Source organism: Oncorhynchus tshawytscha, linkage group LG34 (assembly GCF_018296145.1).
Source record: "Oncorhynchus tshawytscha isolate Ot180627B linkage group LG34, Otsh_v2.0, whole genome shotgun sequence".
In the NCBI taxonomy this organism is placed as follows: domain Eukaryota; kingdom Metazoa; phylum Chordata; class Actinopteri; order Salmoniformes; family Salmonidae; genus Oncorhynchus; species Oncorhynchus tshawytscha.
In genome coordinates, this window is record NC_056462.1 from 3719224 (window position 1) to 3737936 (window position 18713).

Consider the following 18713-nt stretch of genomic DNA (forward strand, 5'->3'; position numbering starts at 1 on the left):
GATATACCTGCTGGAGCACGTGCTACGGGTGGGTGTTGTTGTGGTGACCAGTGAGCTAAGATAAGGCAGAGCTTTACCTAGCAAAGACTGAAAGATGACCAGGAGCCAGTGGGTCTAGGGACGAATATGTAGCGAGGGCCAGCCGACGAGAGCATACAGGTCGCAGTGGTGGGTGGTATATGGGGCAATGGTGACAAAATGGATGGCACTGTGATAGACTACATCCAGTTTACTGAGTAGAGTGTTGGAGGCTATTTTGTAAATGACATCGCCAAAGTCGAGGATCGGTAGGATAGTCCGTTTTACGAGGATATGTTTGGCGACATGAGTGAAGGAGGATTTTTTGTGAAATAGGAAGCCGATTCTAGATTTAATTTTGGATTGGAGATGTTTAATATGAGTCTGGAAGGAGAGTTTACAGTCTAGCCAGACACCTAGGTATTTGTAGTTCTCCACATATTCTAACTCAGAACCGTCCAGAATAGTGATGCTAGAAGGGCGGACGGGTGCGGGTAGGTTGAAAAGCATGCATTTAGTTTTACTAGCGTTTAAGAGCAGTTGGAGGCCACGGAAGGAGTGTTGTATGGCATTGAAGCTCGTTGGAGGTTTGTTAACACAGTGTCCAAAGAAGGGCCAGATGTATACCGAATGGTGCCGTCTGCGTAGAGGTGGATCAGTGAATCACCCGCAGCAAGAGCGGCATTGTTTATATATTCAGAGAAAAGGGTTGGCCCGAGGATTGAACCCTGTGGTACCCCATAGAGACTGCCAGAGGTCCTATGGGGTACAACAGGCCCTCCGTATTGACACACTGAACTCTATTTGAGAAGTAGTTGGTGAACCAGGTGAAGCAGTAATTTGAGAAACCAAGGCTGTTGAGTCTGCCGATAAGAATACGGTGATTGACAGAGTCGAAAGCCTTGGCCAGGTCGATGAAGATGGCTGCACAGTACTGTCTTTTATCGATGGCAGTTATGCTATCATTTAATACCTTGAGCGTGGCTGAGGTGCACCCGTGACCAGCTCAGAAACCTGATTGCACAGCAGAGAAGGCCTAGCTTGTGCATCACTTTCACTAGCGATCACCTACTAAAAGATCAAAAAACATCTAGGTGGCTAACTTGAATTATTCTTATATGAAAATCACCATATTCTTTTGCACCAGTCTCGGCACTATTCCTTTCAAATCCAAGTCACATTAATTAAGATAAATCCCAAATGTGCGAAGAGACTGGTGAACCAACATGTCAAATTTGGCCTTCGTTAGCAACCAATCATCTCCCACAACACTTTCCCCCTAGCCCTCCCCGGTACACTAGCACAAGCACAAAGCCATGCCTCGCAGTTGTGTGATTTGATGATGACAAATACTTTACTCAAGGTCAATCCCATAGAATTCTATGGTCAGCCCCACTAAGGGTAACTTTGAATCGTTGATGTACCAGGCTTATATGCGCTGTGAGCAATAGCCTGGGGACAAGGCTACATTAAGATTGACTTTCTTAATTTAAACTTCACCTAACCTTAGCTCTCAAGAACCCAGGGATATACAGCCATAGGGTTATAATTTGAACAATTGAACACAGAGGGGCCTACATGTACAACTGTACAGACGCTGTGCCTACAAGTTGATAATCACTGCGTTCAATATGGAAACTTCAGAAATTCTATTTTCATATCAGCCCAAAAGTATTTTACAAATACATTTTAACACAGATTCCCACTTGAGGTTTTTTGAGCTAATGGAAACTTGGGAGGGAACCAAAAAAAACTGGTCGGCCCAAAGCTGTGTTACACAAAAGAAACCACTGTGGAAATCTGTGGTAAAACTGTAAGTGTATCTTTTTAATATGTAAAGTTATTTTTGGATGATAATCAAGTTGAGCATTCAGTCAAGGATCAATTGTTTCTAGATAGATCATTTCACACTTGACCAAATCATGTATGAAACTATGTATGTATGTATGTATGCTGCTGCATGTATGTGTTTTTGTGTGTTTTTATTTTAATTTAGTTTGAGTACGTGTGCGTATGTGTGTGTGTGTGTGTGTATATGTATGTATGTATGTATGTATATGTATGTATGTATGTATGTGTGTATGTATGTATGTATGTATGTATGTATGTATGTATGTATGTATATGTGTGTATGTATGTATGTATGTATATGTGTATGTATGTATGTATATGTGTGTATGTATGTATGTATGTGTATGTATGTATATGTGTGTATGTATGTATGTATGTGTGTATGTATGTATGTATGTATATGTGTATGTATGTATGTATGTATGTATATGTGTGTATGTATGTATGTATGTATGTATGTGTGTATGTATGTATGTATGTATGTATGTATGTATGTATGTATGTATGTATGTATGTGTGTATGTATGTATGTATGTATGTATGTGTGTATGTATGTATGTATGTATGTATGTATGTATGTATATGTGTGTATGTATGTATGTATGTATATGTGTGTATGTATGTATGTATGTATGTATGTATGTATGTATGTATGTATGTATGTATGTATATGTGTGTATGTATGTATGTATGTATATGTGTGTATGTATGTATGTATGTATATGTGTGTATGTATGTATGTATGTATATGTGTGTATGTATGTATATGTGTGTATGTATGTATGTATGTATATGTGTGTATGTATGTATGTATGTATGTGTGTATGTATGTATGTATGTATATGTATGTATGTATGTATGTATGTATGTGTGTATGTATGTATGTATGTATGTGTGTATGTATGTATATGTGTGTATGTATGTATGTATGTATATGTGTGTATGTATGTATGTATGTATATGTGTGTATGTATGTATATGTGTGTATGTATGTATGTATGTATATGTGTGTATGTATGTATGTATGTATGTATGTATATGTGTGTATGTATGTATGTATGTATATGTGTGTATGTATGTATGTATGTATGTAATGTATAAATATGTGTGTATGTAATGAAAATGTAAATATGTGTTATGTATTATGTATGTTTATCATTATGTATTTGTATGTATTGTATTTTTATTTATTATTTTTCAAATGTATTATTATTTTTTGACCCTTTTTTTTAAAGCCTGTCACATCTGTATGATGTATGTATGTATGTATGTAATGTATGTATGTATGTTGTATATATATATACCAAGGAAAATAAATAGATTAAAAAAATAAATGCTTTTATTTGACTTTATCATTCATTTTAATTGTATTTTTATTTATTATTTTTTCAAATGTATTATTATTTTTTGACCCTTTTTTTTTTTTAAAGCCTGTCACATCTGTGAATGTGGAATGTGTTTTGTTGGTTGAAAAAACAAGAAAACTTAATAAAACTTTAAATTGAAAAAAAAAAAAAAAAAAAAAAACTAATAGAAATACAAGAAAAATATCAAAAACCCAAACACTTCATCGAGTAATCAACTCAGACAAGCAGACATGACAATATATTTTGGATTGCTGAGGTTTTCAGAAATACCAAAGAAGAGCCAGACATTGTATTTATTTACAAACTAGAACAACATTTGCTGAAGAGTATTCACTTCTTTCTTTCTTAAATGTTTTTTCTTAATCTCTTTTTTTATGTATAACTGCTACCAAAATACAATGTTTATTTGCACCCTGTCATTTGAGTGTTTTGCAGTTCAATCTTGTGTTTATTTCAGTTTTGTCCCTCAGAAATGCACAGATTGTTTTAAATGTCAATTCCTTCATCAGTCAGTGGCTTAATTCTCTCTAATATAACAATAACAACTTCATCCCTTAAATTGTCCTCTACCTATACGCAATTAGCCGGTATTGAAGCATTTTAAAAGTCTCCAATCTCCTATTGGTTGTCTGTGTGTCCCGTTGCCCTCTTTCTTGGCGTGTGATAGGTCGATGCCACGTCCAGGTGTGGAGTGTTACAATTCTAGTCTCCTATTGGTTGACCTTGCGTTCGTTGCTCTCTTTTGATAAGTCCATACCCGGTGAGGAGCTCGACAGACATATCCGACATCCCATAATCATCATAAACGCCCTACGGAAGGATCTATTGAAGAACCCATACAAGAACGGGTTAAGCGACGAGTTAACGTACCCCAGCCACAGGAAAAACTCCCACACCTCCACCGCTGTGCTGTAGTCGATGAAGGGATCCACGATGTTGACGGTGAAGAAGGGAAGCCAGAAGAGTAGAAAGACCCCCATGATGATCCCCAGGGTCTTAGCTGCCTTCCTCTCCCTCCTCATGGCGTTGCGGTGCCTCTGCTTCTTGCTGGAGTCCTTCCCCACCCCGGCCGAAAACTGGCTCTCCATGGCGCTGATCTGCATGGCCTGCCGCTTGGCCGCCTTGTAGATCTTCCAGTAGGCCGCCAGCATGACACCCATGGGCAGGTAGAAGGCCACCAGGGAGGCCATGACGGCGTAGACGCGGTTGACCAGGAAGACGCAGGCGTCCTCGGGCGGCATGGGCACCATGTTCACCCCAGCCTTGTGGAGGCCCAGCATGATGGGACCGAAGGAGATGAGTAACGGGACGGCCCAACAGACCACGATCAGGAAGGCTACCCGGCCCTGGGACATTTTCAGGTGGTAGACCAAGGGGTTACACACGGCATAGTAGCGGTCGAAGGCAATGCAGCTGAGGTGGAAGATGGATGCGGTGCACAGCATGACGTCCAGGCTGGAGTGGACCCGGCAGAAGAGGGCGCCGAAGAGCCAGCAGCCCTCCACGGTACGCACCATGCTGTAGGGCATGACCACCAACCCCACCAGGCAGTCGGCCACCGCCAAGGACATGACGAACGAGTTGGTGGGCGACTGCAGCTGCTTGTAGTAAGCGATGGCCAAGACCACCAGGAAGTTGCCCACCACCGTGCACAAGATGCCTGCCGTAAAGAAGGCATACAGGATTACCCGGGATGCCTGGTGCCTCGACGACGTAGCGCAGAAGTTCTTCAGGTTGCCATGGAGAGAAGAAAGGTTGGCATCACCATCCAGATCCTCGGGCCATCCCAAACTGGTATTATCCATGGCTTGGTCTTGTTCTGTCAAAATACACACAACATCCATGATGTGAACGTTTTGGCATGATTTAGCAGTATGGTCAGACAAAACAGAAAATACTGCCCCTGTGAGCATTCCGTATGCTCAAACAATCTTATCAACACAAACAAACCACCCAGAATTATGTTGGTTCTGCTTAATCCATCCCTCTCCGAGGCACTTCATCGATAGTTAAACCTTAAATTGTGTGTTTTTAGCCTGGCAGGAGAAGCTAATAGTTCTGGTGCCGGGTTCGGGTTCCTATCTGGACGGCAATCTCCCTGGTGATCTATCTGAGGAAAAACAGACGCTCTCTCTCTCTCTCTCTCTCTCTCTCTCTCTCTCTCTCTCTCTCTCTCTCTCAGCACAAAGGAAATGACAAATAAATGATGTTGGCAAATCTTATTAGAAACAATCAAACAGCGAGACACATCCCAGTAAATATGCTCACACTTGCATGATGTAATGCGCCTTTGCTATTTAATAGGAATTATTCATTCTTTTTTTTATACAACTTAATTAAATGGATCAATTCAGTGGGTCATTTTCCGCAACAACTAAGAGCGTCAAAGCGCGAGACACAACTTCTCTTCTGTTTTGGTGCCATGGCTACCACGGTATGAACAGCATGGAGCGAGCCCATGCACATGGACAGATACACGCACAGAGAGCGAAGTCTTGAATCTCACTCATCTCAATATCTGCAGTGCTGCTTGTGGCAAAGTCATTTTGCTGAGTCTACCTACCTTATTTAACTAGGCAAGTCAATTAAGAACAAAGTCTTATTTTCAATGACGGCCTAGGAACAGTGGGTTAACTGCCTGTTCAGGACAAAACGACAGATTTGTACCTTGTCAGCTCAGGGATTTGAACTTGCAACCTCTCGGTTGCTAGTCCTGCACTCTAACTGCCCATGATGATATGCACTTAAGTTTTTTTAAAGTAAGATGACTTCATCATGGGCAGTGTACAAGAATTTTAAAAATGTATCCGTCACACAACAGAACACTTAAACTGGAACGACACTCTCAAAAAGAACTGTGTTCAAACCACCCCCCCAAATATTCTAAAGAGTCCCCGCCTTTAGCTGGGCTTGGTGTGGGCTAGCCCCTGTTGGGCTGGTGTGGGCTAGCCCCTGTTGGGCTGGTGTGGGCTAGCCCGTTGGGCTGGTGTTGGATTGCAGGGGGCTAGCTCGAGCTGGGCTGGTGTGGGCTTGGTGTGTGCTAGCCCGTGTTCACCTTGCTCATCTACCCACATGGGGCCAATGGGGTCATGTTTGCTGGGATGATGCCTATGTGAGACTCGGAGGCGGCCATTTTGGAAAACTGTCAAGGACAAATGCAAAAGAAAGCACTTTGTTTGACCTTCCCTGGGCTCCCTTTTCCCCAGTGGAACCTGCAAGAATATTCCCCTGTGGATACAGCTGTCATCAGTTCTGTTGGAATGGAACTGTCCAGCAGGAAACATAATCACACACTGTGACAGATAGACAGGCATAACATTTTACACCTTTCAACTGAACCCTTTGGGTGACCCATTTAACCATGGCACAAAGCAGTATACTCCTTTCTCTCCTGAACATAACTGATGCTTGCAGGGTGTTCTGGGGATTTCCTATCTGGCAGGTTGGTAGAGTAGCTTGTTAGTGGTCAAAGTATGGTGTCCATATTAGAATAGCATCTGTCCACAAACTGTTCTAATGTGTCCACTATACTCCTGTTGCAGTGATAATGTCTAATCTGCTAGGCATTATCATGCACAGTGAACGTAATATTACTCAGATGGGCGTTTGGTACGCAACTCATCGAGTGACTGCGGTAGGAAAGCAGCAGCTGGAGGTGTTCATTGTTTGGGAGACTAAAGCAGAGGAAGCATAGAGAAACAGTTCTGGTTCAGTAAGAATAGCATTTTAATTAACACCAAAGGGACTGTAAGTGCTGTAATGAGGGGAAAGGGAAAGGGGCCGAGTGAAGCAATATCCCCTGCTCCTGTCAGTCACACTGACATGTCAAAACAAGGGCCTTCGTCATCATCATCATCTTTATCACAGTCACGATACTTGTGAATATTCTTGCCACTACTACCATCATTATCATCAACAACACTGTCATTCATATTCTGGTCATCTTAGTCGTCATCGTTGTCATCATTCTCATGGGCAGAATTCACGCTTTTACGAGAGAGCAAATAGCAGGAAGGAACACCATTCCTCTCATCTTATGACAGTTGACCTGATTCTATCAGATAGTTCTCACCTTTCCTTATTTATCCTTAAAAACAAGCAACTCCACATAACCTACTTATATCGGCTCTGCAATGAAACAGAATCTAATCAAAGTTCTCGGCCTGACACAGAATGTCTCGTCTCAAATGTCAACATATTCCCTATATAGTGCACACATTTGACTAGGGCCCCACACCACTATAAAGAGTATAGGGTGCCATTTACTATGCAGACAGGCAATGTCTGTGGGACAATTAATGGGACAAGCAGTTCGATTTGGATTGTCCCAGACTCCACATTTACAGAGAGTTTAATCTCCACTAAACTCGATGTGTTGGCTCTTTCCAGTGCATGATGGGTTTTTGGGAGTTTTGGACATTGGTTCAATGGATCAAGGGCCACGATGGATCTCGGTCGATGTGATTACAGAAATATGTTATGTTCTCCCAACTTCACAGACAGACAGACTCCACACAGTGCACACACACACACACACACACACCAACCCACACACAAACACCTTCAACACACAGTATGAGTACAAGCTAAAATAATAACTCTACCCAGTGCACATAGGGTTGCTTGTTGCTTCTGGTCTTCTAAGAAGGGGGCGTGTGAACAGACACAGACAGACAGAACACATCAGAACACAGGAGCAGGGAATGTGTGTGGGTGTTTGTGCGTGTCTTTCTGTGAGGTTGGAAGAACGTGTGTGTGTGAGAGAGAGAGCCTGTCTCCCTCGACAGGATCTCATACTTTCTATGTAATATGGATGAACATCTATTTTTGACTCGTTCATTTTGTGTGGTTACAGGTTAAGAACAGAAACTGAGTCATTGAACACTGGTCACCTTTCTTTTTTTTTTGGGGGGACACCGTTCTTCGGCTCCGAACACCACGAGTTGAGTGCCGAAGAAGGCCTATATCGATGTTCTCAAGACCTTTCCAGACTCCAAAATCGCTGTCTATCTGTGGCGATCAGGCTGGTCTTCCCGTCTATCGAGTGTTGTGTCCATATATCTGCATCATTTGAGAATCACTGCAGAGAGGATTTGATGCAACGTTGCTAACAACCACCAACATTAAACATTTGCTTTCCATGACCAGAGGAGTGCAACACAGTTAGTCTATATAAAACCCATAATAGCATGAAGCTCATTAAAATCCATTGGAGTGGACAGCACATAGCTCCCCACTCTAATCGATTTTGGATGTCCTCTATTTGTTTAGCTTCTACCTCTTATCTAATCATTACTAAGGACTGACACTTATCGTTTCCTTCTCATCCCTTTTAATCTATCCACACATTCAAAAGCTGAGGGATCGTATGTTGGGATTGTTCATTAGGGTGCAGCATTTCAAAAGATTGTGCAACAGAAGACATATCTTCCCATTTCAGCCGAGTTTCTTCTGTTTTGTGCCTTGTGAAAAAGACCTTGGAGTGGAGTTAGCCTATTGCACTTTTGAGTCATGTTATTTTTGTACGAGCCCTCCTATGGCATTATCTAAAGTAAGCAGTTTCACTTCACTTTCTATTGGAAGTGAGGGTTTGTTCCAAATTGTCTAGCAGTATATTTATCATTACTGTAAATCCATCATTTATCATTTTGAGAGTATCACTTGATATCTTTGTCAGAAGGGTAGCATGTGAGTTTAGTAATAATTGCAAATTATTCATTCAAATGAATCCTAATTTGACTCCTGGCCGGTTATATGAGTTTTATTACATTCAGTGCTGACAGATTTATCCCAGATTAAAAATGCTAGATGTTCACCAGGGGTCAATTTACATGTATGGCTGTGGATTGTGTATTTAATTGTGGAAATGTGGAAACTGACACTGATATAAACTGGGACTAGACTAAAATTACAATATAGAAAATAATATTGTCACTGCTCAAAAACGGCATGTTATGCCACAGTGAGAAAAAGACAGTGAACCTAAGCAAGACAATGGCAAAGCACACATAACACAACATGTCTAACCAATGTGACATGGTTTAACCAATGTGAAAAATTGTTTACTAAAGAGCTAGTAATATTGTTATCAAATGTATAATAAAGCTGTATACTGTAACTTTGAACATTCATCCACATTTATTTGAATTTGCCGGATTTAACCAGCCGGCTAATTTTCATCCGCACTTATAATTGAGTCAAATTATTCAAGATACCATCTGTAGTCAATAGAGAGATGAATTCCAATTCATCCATCTCTTGATTTGAAATGTTTTTATCTACAAAAGAATGCCTGGCACAAACACCTTTTTTAGAAAACAGGAAAAGCGTGAAAGCACATTAAGGAACGATTGTACTCACCTGTGATTGAGACGGTTGGTCGTCCGTCCTCATTTCACATCACAGGACAACGAGTCTGGTTCCTTTCTTATCTCTCATCTCTCATCATGATGAAGGGATGAGGAGATGCGGAGGTGTGTATCGCTCTAATGAAAGGCACTAATCAAGGTAAACTAAGACAGTCCCCTGTCATCATACACAAAAGGGTGGATGGGTAACAAAAAGGGAGGTGGTCTCGGGGAAAGGCAGGGTTGGGCATTGTGATGCTAATACTGACACTTGTCTCTCACTTTCATCCCTCTGTTAAAGACACCTTTGCTACATCCATGACTCTATCAGCTTGATTCTACCAGAGGATAGGAACGACTCACATACTGTGCAAGACTACTACCCACAAGACTATATTAGCCACAGAGATAAAGCCAAGGCATTAACTCTGGGAGCCAATGCAAGTCTTCAGGTCTCAGGCAAGGTTACCCTTCACTTGAGTGTGGTTCCAAACCACCCTGTTACATGAGCATAAGTGCATAGTGGGTGACTACCTGAGCATCTGATAGGTACCTACCATCCCTACTGTCCTCCAACCACTAGACAAGGGCTGTGTTCCAAATAGCACCCTAATATCTATACAGTGCACTACCTTTGACTACGGCCCGGGTCAAAGGCAGTGCATTATTTAGGGAATAGGGTGCCTTTGGTACGCACCCTGGCTCTCACGCTCTTCTTTCATCTCCCCAGTAATGCATTAAAGTGGAGCCAATTTCCCCACCCCTATTCTACATACCTGGGTTCTCTAGCTCAGCCAGGGATGGGGACCACTTTCTGTCTCAAGTGTAGCATGGCGGATGTATTTGAATGAATTAACCATGCTGGGAGTTTTTTAATTAAGCAGGGATAAAAAGGCCTTGTTCGCTTGCCCAACTAGTGTTTTTTCAGACCAGTCATTCATATGTGTAATGTGAGTGTTTCCCTCCGCAGCGGAGAGGATAGGAAAGGTGAGGAAGAGAGGAGCGACGGTCGGCGGGCACATCTGTTGCTTTTGAAAAGGAAGGACGTGGTTGGATTCTTGGGCGATTAGTTATGCTCACTCAAGGGGGTTTAATTGGCCTGGCTGTTTAATCGAGAACATGATCACGCATACTATTATAGGAAGAGGCAGCATGAGGGTTATGGTGGGGCAGAATATTTTTTAATGTTGTCAATGTGCAACTGATGTAACAGAGGCGAGTCGGTGGATTAAATCATGATCAAGTAACCTTATCTTGCTTTGGCTAAAAGGCTTATATGCTCTATTGTTTATTTGTGTCCCTCAAGATGGGTCCTTTCTCACAACAATGGCACCTAATTGTTTCTGTGAGTCCCAGAAAAAACACTCACGGCCAATTACAAAATCCTCTCAACCCTTATCCCCAAAAAACTGCCCCAAAAGTACCTCTGATGTTAAAGGACTATCAGTTGTCTGCCACAGGAGATTGATGGCTTACAGTGGAGTCGGATGGCTCGCTCCAGACCTGCGATCAAATAGTATCTGTTTTCTTCTAAACACTTTGAATATTTGATTGAAACTGCCTAGAGTGCAGGATGGGAAGGGACTTTCAATCAAACTCTCATGAAAGAAAACAAGTACAATTTGAATCCAGGTCTAATTGTCTCTGACTGTAACTCTGGGCAGGGCCAGGGCACTGTGACCCAGACTAACACATGGAATTGTTTTAAGACGGTCATACCAAGAATCATTTAGATATTTGAATTTGAATGAAGGTATCAAAAATATATATATAAAAAAATTATTGGATGAAAAATGTAATTTGGCATTTCTGTTATTCGCCAATAGAAACACATTGAATAACAGATTCACTATGTCATGACTCTCGCTCCACGACCGGTGGTAAACTTTCTCTCTCTCTTGCACTGCAGTATGGATAAGTCAAAAATCCTTTGTGTGTAGAGAGAGACTATTGCCAAAATCTCAAACCTCAAAAGATTGGACATGGGAGCATTAGTTTTCAAATCCAAACATATGTATCCCCACCAACCATTCCAAACAATAAATCCTGTCAAAAGTTTGTTTTGTGATATCATTACGACGGTATAACTAAATAACTGTAACTCTACAACTGTATACGTCCCAGATATCTGATTTACATCTAAATGTTGTAAAACTTATGTGATTAAATATGAAACTATTTGTGTGAACATTAAATGTGATTTTAGCCTTCTAGAGCATAATTGTTTTGCCCAGTCAGTGACCACGCCCACGTGAGGCATTGTGACAATGTGATGGAACCGCCTTTCAAGGTGAGTGCATAAAATGACTGCTAATGAAATGTTCATTAGAACAGAAAGCATGGAGCGGTGGCTACACGTTGAAATGGTTTAAAACTACTAGACCAGAAAGCGTGGAGTGGTGGCTACACGTTAAAATTGTTTCAAACATCAAGACCAGTATATGTGCAGTGTGAGCTGAATACGTTGAAATGGTTTAAAACTACCAGACCAGAAAATGGTAAGACTCAAACTCTCGAGTGAAGAAGATAAAGACTACATCGGAACCTTCAGTCTGCAGCTGTTTACCGCGTGTGTACCTTTGAAGGATCTAGTGTAATGAAATACTACAACTGAGGACATTGTGACCTCTGGTGGACAACCAGAGACTTACATGGAACTACTCACCATAGACGGACGAGTGGTTTCAACAGAGAGATGACAAAGGAATACAAGAGTAAATGTGTGTTGCATTTCTTTTCGAATTAGTGGTATTTCATGTTCATTTTTCATGAGCATAGCTTCCACATGTACAGTGAGGGGGGGAAAGTATTTGATCCCCTGCTGATTTTGTACGTTTGCCCACTGACAAAGAAATGATCCGTCTATAATTTTAATGGTAGGTTTATTTGAACAGTGAGAGACAGAATTAACACAAAAAAATCCAGAAAAATGCATGTCTAAAATGTTATAAATTGATTTGCATTTTAATGAGGGAAATAAGTATGGATGGCATCGATATATTCTTGAGTTAATTCGAGAAACGGTAACACATTAAACAAACTTTTTCGGTGGTGCCTCAAGTTACTAATGAGTTAATTGTTACATTATTAATTGAATCATGTAATAATTAAACATAGTTCAATGATTTGATAAAATAGCCATTGTCACATTAATCACATCACGACAACTACATGGAACAACAGATAATTCCCCCCAAAAATCTAAATGAAGTTTGTTCTGGAGTGTCTGTCATATATCTGAGAGATATGAGAAATATAAAGATCATTTATCTCATTATTTTAGGCACTAAACTATCTCCATACATGCTTTCATATTTTTTTTGACTGGTATTGGAACCTTCAGACGAGTCATGTGAGGGTTGTGGAGAACACCATCATGTTCGTGAGCGTCTCAGACTGACTCCGACAGAGGGGTCATATTAGCGTGTAGCCCAAACCGCTCGGACGCTACAGACAAAAGTTGGCAGAAGCGGCTGCACCGACTTCACACGAGTCTTGTGAGGCTTGTCAAACCCATCTCAGCCCTGTGCATAATTATACTTTCATATCCTATTTCACTGCTATTTCGTTCCTTTGATACACTTCCATAATATCCAATCATACAAAATGTGACACATTTCTTAACTGCTAAAGGTCTGCCATGTACTTATTATTAATAGTTTTATTAGTTTTCTTTATCAATCATTTGTGAAACAATATACATGTCCCAAATGGCACCCTATTCACTACATGGTGCACCAGTTTTGACCAGAGCCCTATGGATATCTAGGGAATAATGTGCCATTTCGGAAGCACTAGATGTACTGTACCACCCGACACCTAATGCGTATGAAATGTCAACTCCACAGACTAAAAACCTGTATTAAATCAAGGATAGCAGAAGACTGGTCCTCGTCTCTAAACAACAATAGCTGGTGCAATAATGTTCCCTATTAACATACTGTATATATTCTGAAGAACACACATCAAAAAACACACATTAAAGGGGGGGTAAAAGTTTACTAAAGGTTCATGTTAAATAAAACATTTATCAAAAATATTTTTGGGAACTGCTTAATAAAGGTTTGAGACCTGACCAGACTAGACCGTAACAGTAGACAAGAAAGAAAACTGTCCAAGTGGGCCACCTTTAAATAGTCACACTGAGGGTGAACGTAGTGCTTTAAGAAATACAAAGCCTGGCATTTTAGATCAATAAAAGAACCTTAAACTATGACACACTAGAATCACCTTTTCAATGGACAATCTTCAAGCATGCAGAGCAACCTTTAAAGCCATCTGTTATGCGTCATTTTTGTAAGGGTTTTAACCTTTATCTGTCTCTCTTTTGTCCCTCCTCCCTCACTAAAAGGTGCACCCCTTGGGGTACCCAGGACCGAGTTTTGGAAACGCTGACTTAGGAGTTTAGTTGCATCAGTACGACTATGTCTGTGTTCCAAACGGCACTATATTCCCTGTATAGTGCACTACTTTTGATTCCTTACATAGTGCTTACAATTTATAGGCTGAGGTAATAGGGTGCCATTTGGAAAGCGGCCCATTTCAGGGAAGGCAATCACAGGAAGGAGGACCAGGAAGTAAAAGTTTACGAGTCATTTTCCCTTTAGAAATGGTCTATGGACGTCACATAGTAGCTTTCATGATCTTAACTTGCCATAGTATTCAATGTAGCATCCGGCTGCTATCCAAAACGCAAGCCAAATCTAGTGTACAACTGAACAGTGCATGCCATTTCTAATTGTTGTTTTCCCTGTATGCACTCTCTAACTATTGGCAAGCTCAAAACCTCCTGGCTGATCAGTTTAAATTTCTCCTTGATCTTCTTTAATGAATTGATTCATTTTGTTGTCAGTTACTCGTTTCCTGGGAAATCACGAGACTTGAAAGGTGATGCATGGTCAGATGAAACCCCGTTGACAGAAACCAAAATAACATGGGACAGGACCAAAGTCCTTTATTTTGTTTTGCCGCATAGAAACCAGCAGCGAAGGCCAAGAGAGAAGAATGTTGCATCAAAAGAAGTTCATTTCAACAACTGTAATTTGAAGCAACATTAAGATCCAATCTTCAAAGCCATTTCAAGGCGATAATTAAGAGACTGCACTCTCCAGAGCTTTTAGCGGTGGCCCTAATAATCAAGCTGGTCCTAGGTAGGCACTTGATAGAAGAGTAGGGGAGTGAGTGTACGTGTGTGTGTCTGTGTGTGTGCTTTCGGTCAATGGCCTGAATGGCCTGTTATTGTCAAGTCTAATTTAGTCCTAACGATTGATCTCTCCTTAAACGATCTGCCACTGAGTCAAAACAATGATAAACAATGTTTTCCATTAAAATGTGCTGACACAGGCTGCACCCATTTAGGAAGTGAACTAAGCTGAACTAGCTTATCTCTCTGGTACAGAGTGAAATTACCATTATCACTGCTCAATAAAAGAGCTTCATTAGTTGCGTAATCTATCCAAATTGGTTCTTAACAAAGAAATGTTGTGAGAAATGTAGTGGATCACATAACATGACAGATATGTTCCACTCTACTAGAGTCTCACACATCAATCATTTGTGAAACAATATATATATATATATATAGTGATTTTTAATTTTTTTTGTGATTACATAAGATTTTTTTTCATTTTTTCATCACATTCCCAAGTGGATCAGAAGTTTACATACACTCAATTGGTATTTGGTAGCATTCCCTTTAAATTGCTTAACTTGGGTCAAATGTTTCAGGTAGCCTTCCACAAGCTTCCCACAATAAGTTGGGTGAATTTTGGCCCATTACTCCTGACAGAGCTGGTGTAACTGAGTCAGGTTTGTAGGCCTCCTTGCTCACACACGCTTTCTCAGTTCTACCCACATATTTTCTATAGGATTGAGGTCAGGGCTTTGTGATGGCCACTCCAATACCTTGACTTTGTTGTCCTTAAGGCATTTTGCCACAACTTTGGAAGTATGCTTGGGGTCATTGTCCATTTGGAAGACCCATTTGCGACCAACCTTTAACTTCCTGACTGATGTCTGGAAATGTTGCTTCAATATATCCACATAATTGTCCTTCGTCATTATGCCATCTATTTTGTGAAGTGCACCAGTCCCTCCTGCAGCAAAGCACCCCCAAAACATGATGCTGCCACCCCCGTGATTCACGGTAGGGATTGTGTTCTTCGGCTTGCAAGCCTCCCTCTTTTTTCTCCAAACATGATGATGCTCATTATGGCCAAACAGTTCTAATTTAGTTTCATCAGACCAGAGGACATTTCTCCAAAAAGTGCAATCTTTGTCCCCATGTGCAGTTGCAAACCGTAGTCTGGCTTTTTTATGGTTGTTTTGGAGCAGTGGTTTCTTCGTTGCTGAGCGGCTTTTCAGGTTATGTCGATATAGGACTTGTATTACTGTGGAAATAGATACTTTTGTACCTGTTTCCTCCAGCATCTTCACAAGGTCCTTTTCTGTTGTTCTGGGATTGACTTGCACTTTTCACACCAAAGTACGTTCATATCTAGGAGGCAGAACGCATCTCCTTCCTGAGCGGTATGATGGCTGCTTGGACCCATGGTGTTTATAATTGCGTACTATTGTTTGTACAGATGAATGTGGTACCTTCAGGCGTTTGGAAATTGCTCCCAAGGATGAACCAGACTTGTGGAGGTCTACAATTGTTTTCTGAGGTCTTGGCTGATTTCTTTGATTTTCCCATGATGTCAAGCAGAGGCACTGAGTTTGAAGGTAGGCCTTGAAATACATCCACAGGTACACCTCCAATTGACTCAAATTGGCCTATCAGAAGCTTCTAAAGCCATGACATCATTTTCTGGAATTTTACAAGCTGTTTAAAGGCAGTCAACTTAGTGTATGTGAACTTCTGACCCACTGAAATTGTGATACAGTGAATTATAAGTGAAATAATCTGTTTGTGAACATTTGTTGGAAAAATGACTTGTGTCATGCACAAAGTAGATGTCCCAACCGACTTGCCAAAACTACAGTTTGTTTACAAGAAATATGTGGAGTGGTTGAATAAAGAGTTTTAATGACTCCAACCTAAGTGTACGTAAACTTCCGCATCAACTGTATATCAGATTTATTTTTATTTTTAAGATTTGATTTTTACTCCTGAGAGACGGACCAAATCAAATTACTGAAAACATAACATTTTCATTGGTCTTCTCCCAAAAGCCAGAATGTCCTCACAAGCCCCTTCCCCTGCAATAAATCAAAGAGAGGGAACATTTTTAGTGGACAAACTTAGAAATTGCCTTCAATGTAAAAAGCTGTCAAAAGCAGCCAAAATTATTTTTATCCCATGCCCCAGCTGTGGCCAATCAACTAAAATGGCCGCTACTTTACAAACATGTTGCATGCTTTGTATGCTTTTGTGTATCCTCCTTAATATATACAAATGAGAGGAGATAGGGGTCATACAAAAAGCAGTAACCAATTTGTTTAATTTGGATTTATCTTCTTCTCCATCTACAGAATGATCTGCAAAGTCCTAGCGGAATTGGTCTACTTGTATATGCTTTGTTAGCCTGAACCAGTGCATATACCTAAAGCCATCTCACCAAGCTATAGGGGAAACATATTTGTATCAGGTTTTTAGAATCATCTCCCCTCACTTGGACACGAACCCTGGTTATATCACTAATGATATAAGATAAGGTACGATAAGATGTACTTTAATGTCCATTAACTCACAGGAAATGTGTCTTTATGCTCACAAGTCACAACCTAAAAAGACAACCCATTCTTTTTGAAACCATGATTTCATTTAGCTGATGTCAGAGATGGTGGTTTAGAGGTAGGCCTAAGTGCAGGATGTTGTGGGTGTGTAAGTGAAGAGTGTCCCTCTATGATATTTATGTGTGTAAAGAGCTCCTGTACCTTCATGTGGATGTCTCCTCTCAGCTCACAGCGGAACGTCCTAAATGTGTCCAGGAGAGCTTTAGTGGAGCTGCTCACATGGATCTTCAATGCTGAAGAGGACAATAAACACTTTCACAAACACTGACGATGACCTTACAGCCAAAATGTTTGTTTTACTCTTGTCGCCTTTGAAATGAATAAATATCATCAAATAACCACTCTCTTTTTGGAGTGCCGACCCTCTACACGGAATGTTAGGTTTTGATTTTGGCAAAAGCACCAATTCGGAATGCAGTGGTTTCAAGAACCTTTGAGAACAGCAGAGACATAATGAATACTGAAGAGAATGGTTGGTGGTAGTAGGAGTGCTTCTTACTGTAGCATACAGGGTTCATTATCAGAGTATTAGGAAGGGTGCACTTTGGATGAAAGGCTATAAAATAAAAATTATATTCCTTTTTTTGGCAATAAAATATATATATTTCAATCGAGGCAGTGAAGGCACTCCAGCTTTAACTCCTAAAAGCCTTTATTTTGTATGTGATTTGCATATTTTTCTTGTAGACATTTTGAATGAAGGGAGACATTTTTTGATAGTATAGAAAGTCGTGATGTGAGCTTACGTGAGCCGTGCGACTCCATCCGCGAGGCAGTGTTAACTGTGTCTCCGAACAAACAGAACCGGGGCATCTTCAGTCCCACTACACCGGCCACACATGGACCTGAGAGACAGATTTTTAAAGGCCAAAACAGGGTGTGCTGGCGAACAGTTCGAAGCGGTTGGCTGTCCTATCGCCTCTGACCACAAAACAACATTTCCTGTTCATTTCCCAACGATTCTACATGATGAATCGCCACACTTCATCAAAAACCCAGCAGATGATCTACTACGGATGGCCGACGTACGTTAGGGTGTTTCTCATCCTTAAGACTACAGTTTATCTTAGTTTAGGATGTGCTTTGTACCTGAGTGGAGTCCAATGCGGACTTTGAGCTGCTGCTGGGGCACGTGTGGACTGTTGTACTGTCTCATGCCCCGCACCACTGCCAGAGACATGCGGGCGATCTCCTTCGCATGGTCGTCCCCGTTTCTAATGGGCAGGCCAGATACCACCATGTACGCGTCGCCAATGGTCTCCACCTGAAAAAGAGGATGGTAAAGGTCATCCATTTTGATGGGACAGTAGTCCATGTCGATCCCACTCAGATCAAGGAGAAAAGATCATTTTATTGTCACAAAATGACAATTAGACTTCAGCGCTCTGGCCTA

General features: G+C 41.0%; 2 protein-coding genes across 2 annotated transcripts in view; both read right to left on the reverse strand.

Annotated features, from left to right (window-relative positions):
- Positions 1 to 3432: 3432 nt before the first annotated feature.
- On the reverse strand, positions 3433 to 5864 carry LOC112231716 (trace amine-associated receptor 3-like). The gene has a single exon (XM_024398442.2). It carries the CDS (start codon positions 5147 to 5149, stop codon positions 3947 to 3949), a length of 1203 nt encoding a protein of 400 aa, XP_024254210.1. The 5' UTR covers positions 5150 to 5864; the 3' UTR covers positions 3433 to 3946.
- Positions 5865 to 16646: 10782 nt separating this feature from the next.
- Positions 16647 to 18713, reverse strand: part of si:dkey-37g12.1 (atrial natriuretic peptide receptor 1) — a 29391-nt gene continuing 27324 nt past the window's right edge. The window contains exons 23-26 of the mRNA XM_042311774.1: positions 18410 to 18584; positions 18067 to 18165; positions 17462 to 17553; positions 16647 to 16783 (exon numbers count right to left, since the gene is read on the reverse strand). Coding sequence (XP_042167708.1) covers positions 16736 to 16783; positions 17462 to 17553; positions 18067 to 18165; positions 18410 to 18584 — 414 coding nt within the window. The 3' untranslated portion in view covers positions 16647 to 16735. The remainder of the gene's footprint in view (positions 16784 to 17461; positions 17554 to 18066; positions 18166 to 18409; positions 18585 to 18713) is intronic.

Coding starts and splice junctions, on each gene's coding strand:
- LOC112231716 (XM_024398442.2), bottom strand. CDS start 5,149: ATGCTCACAGGGGCAGTATTTTCTGTTTTGTCTGACCATACTGCTAAA.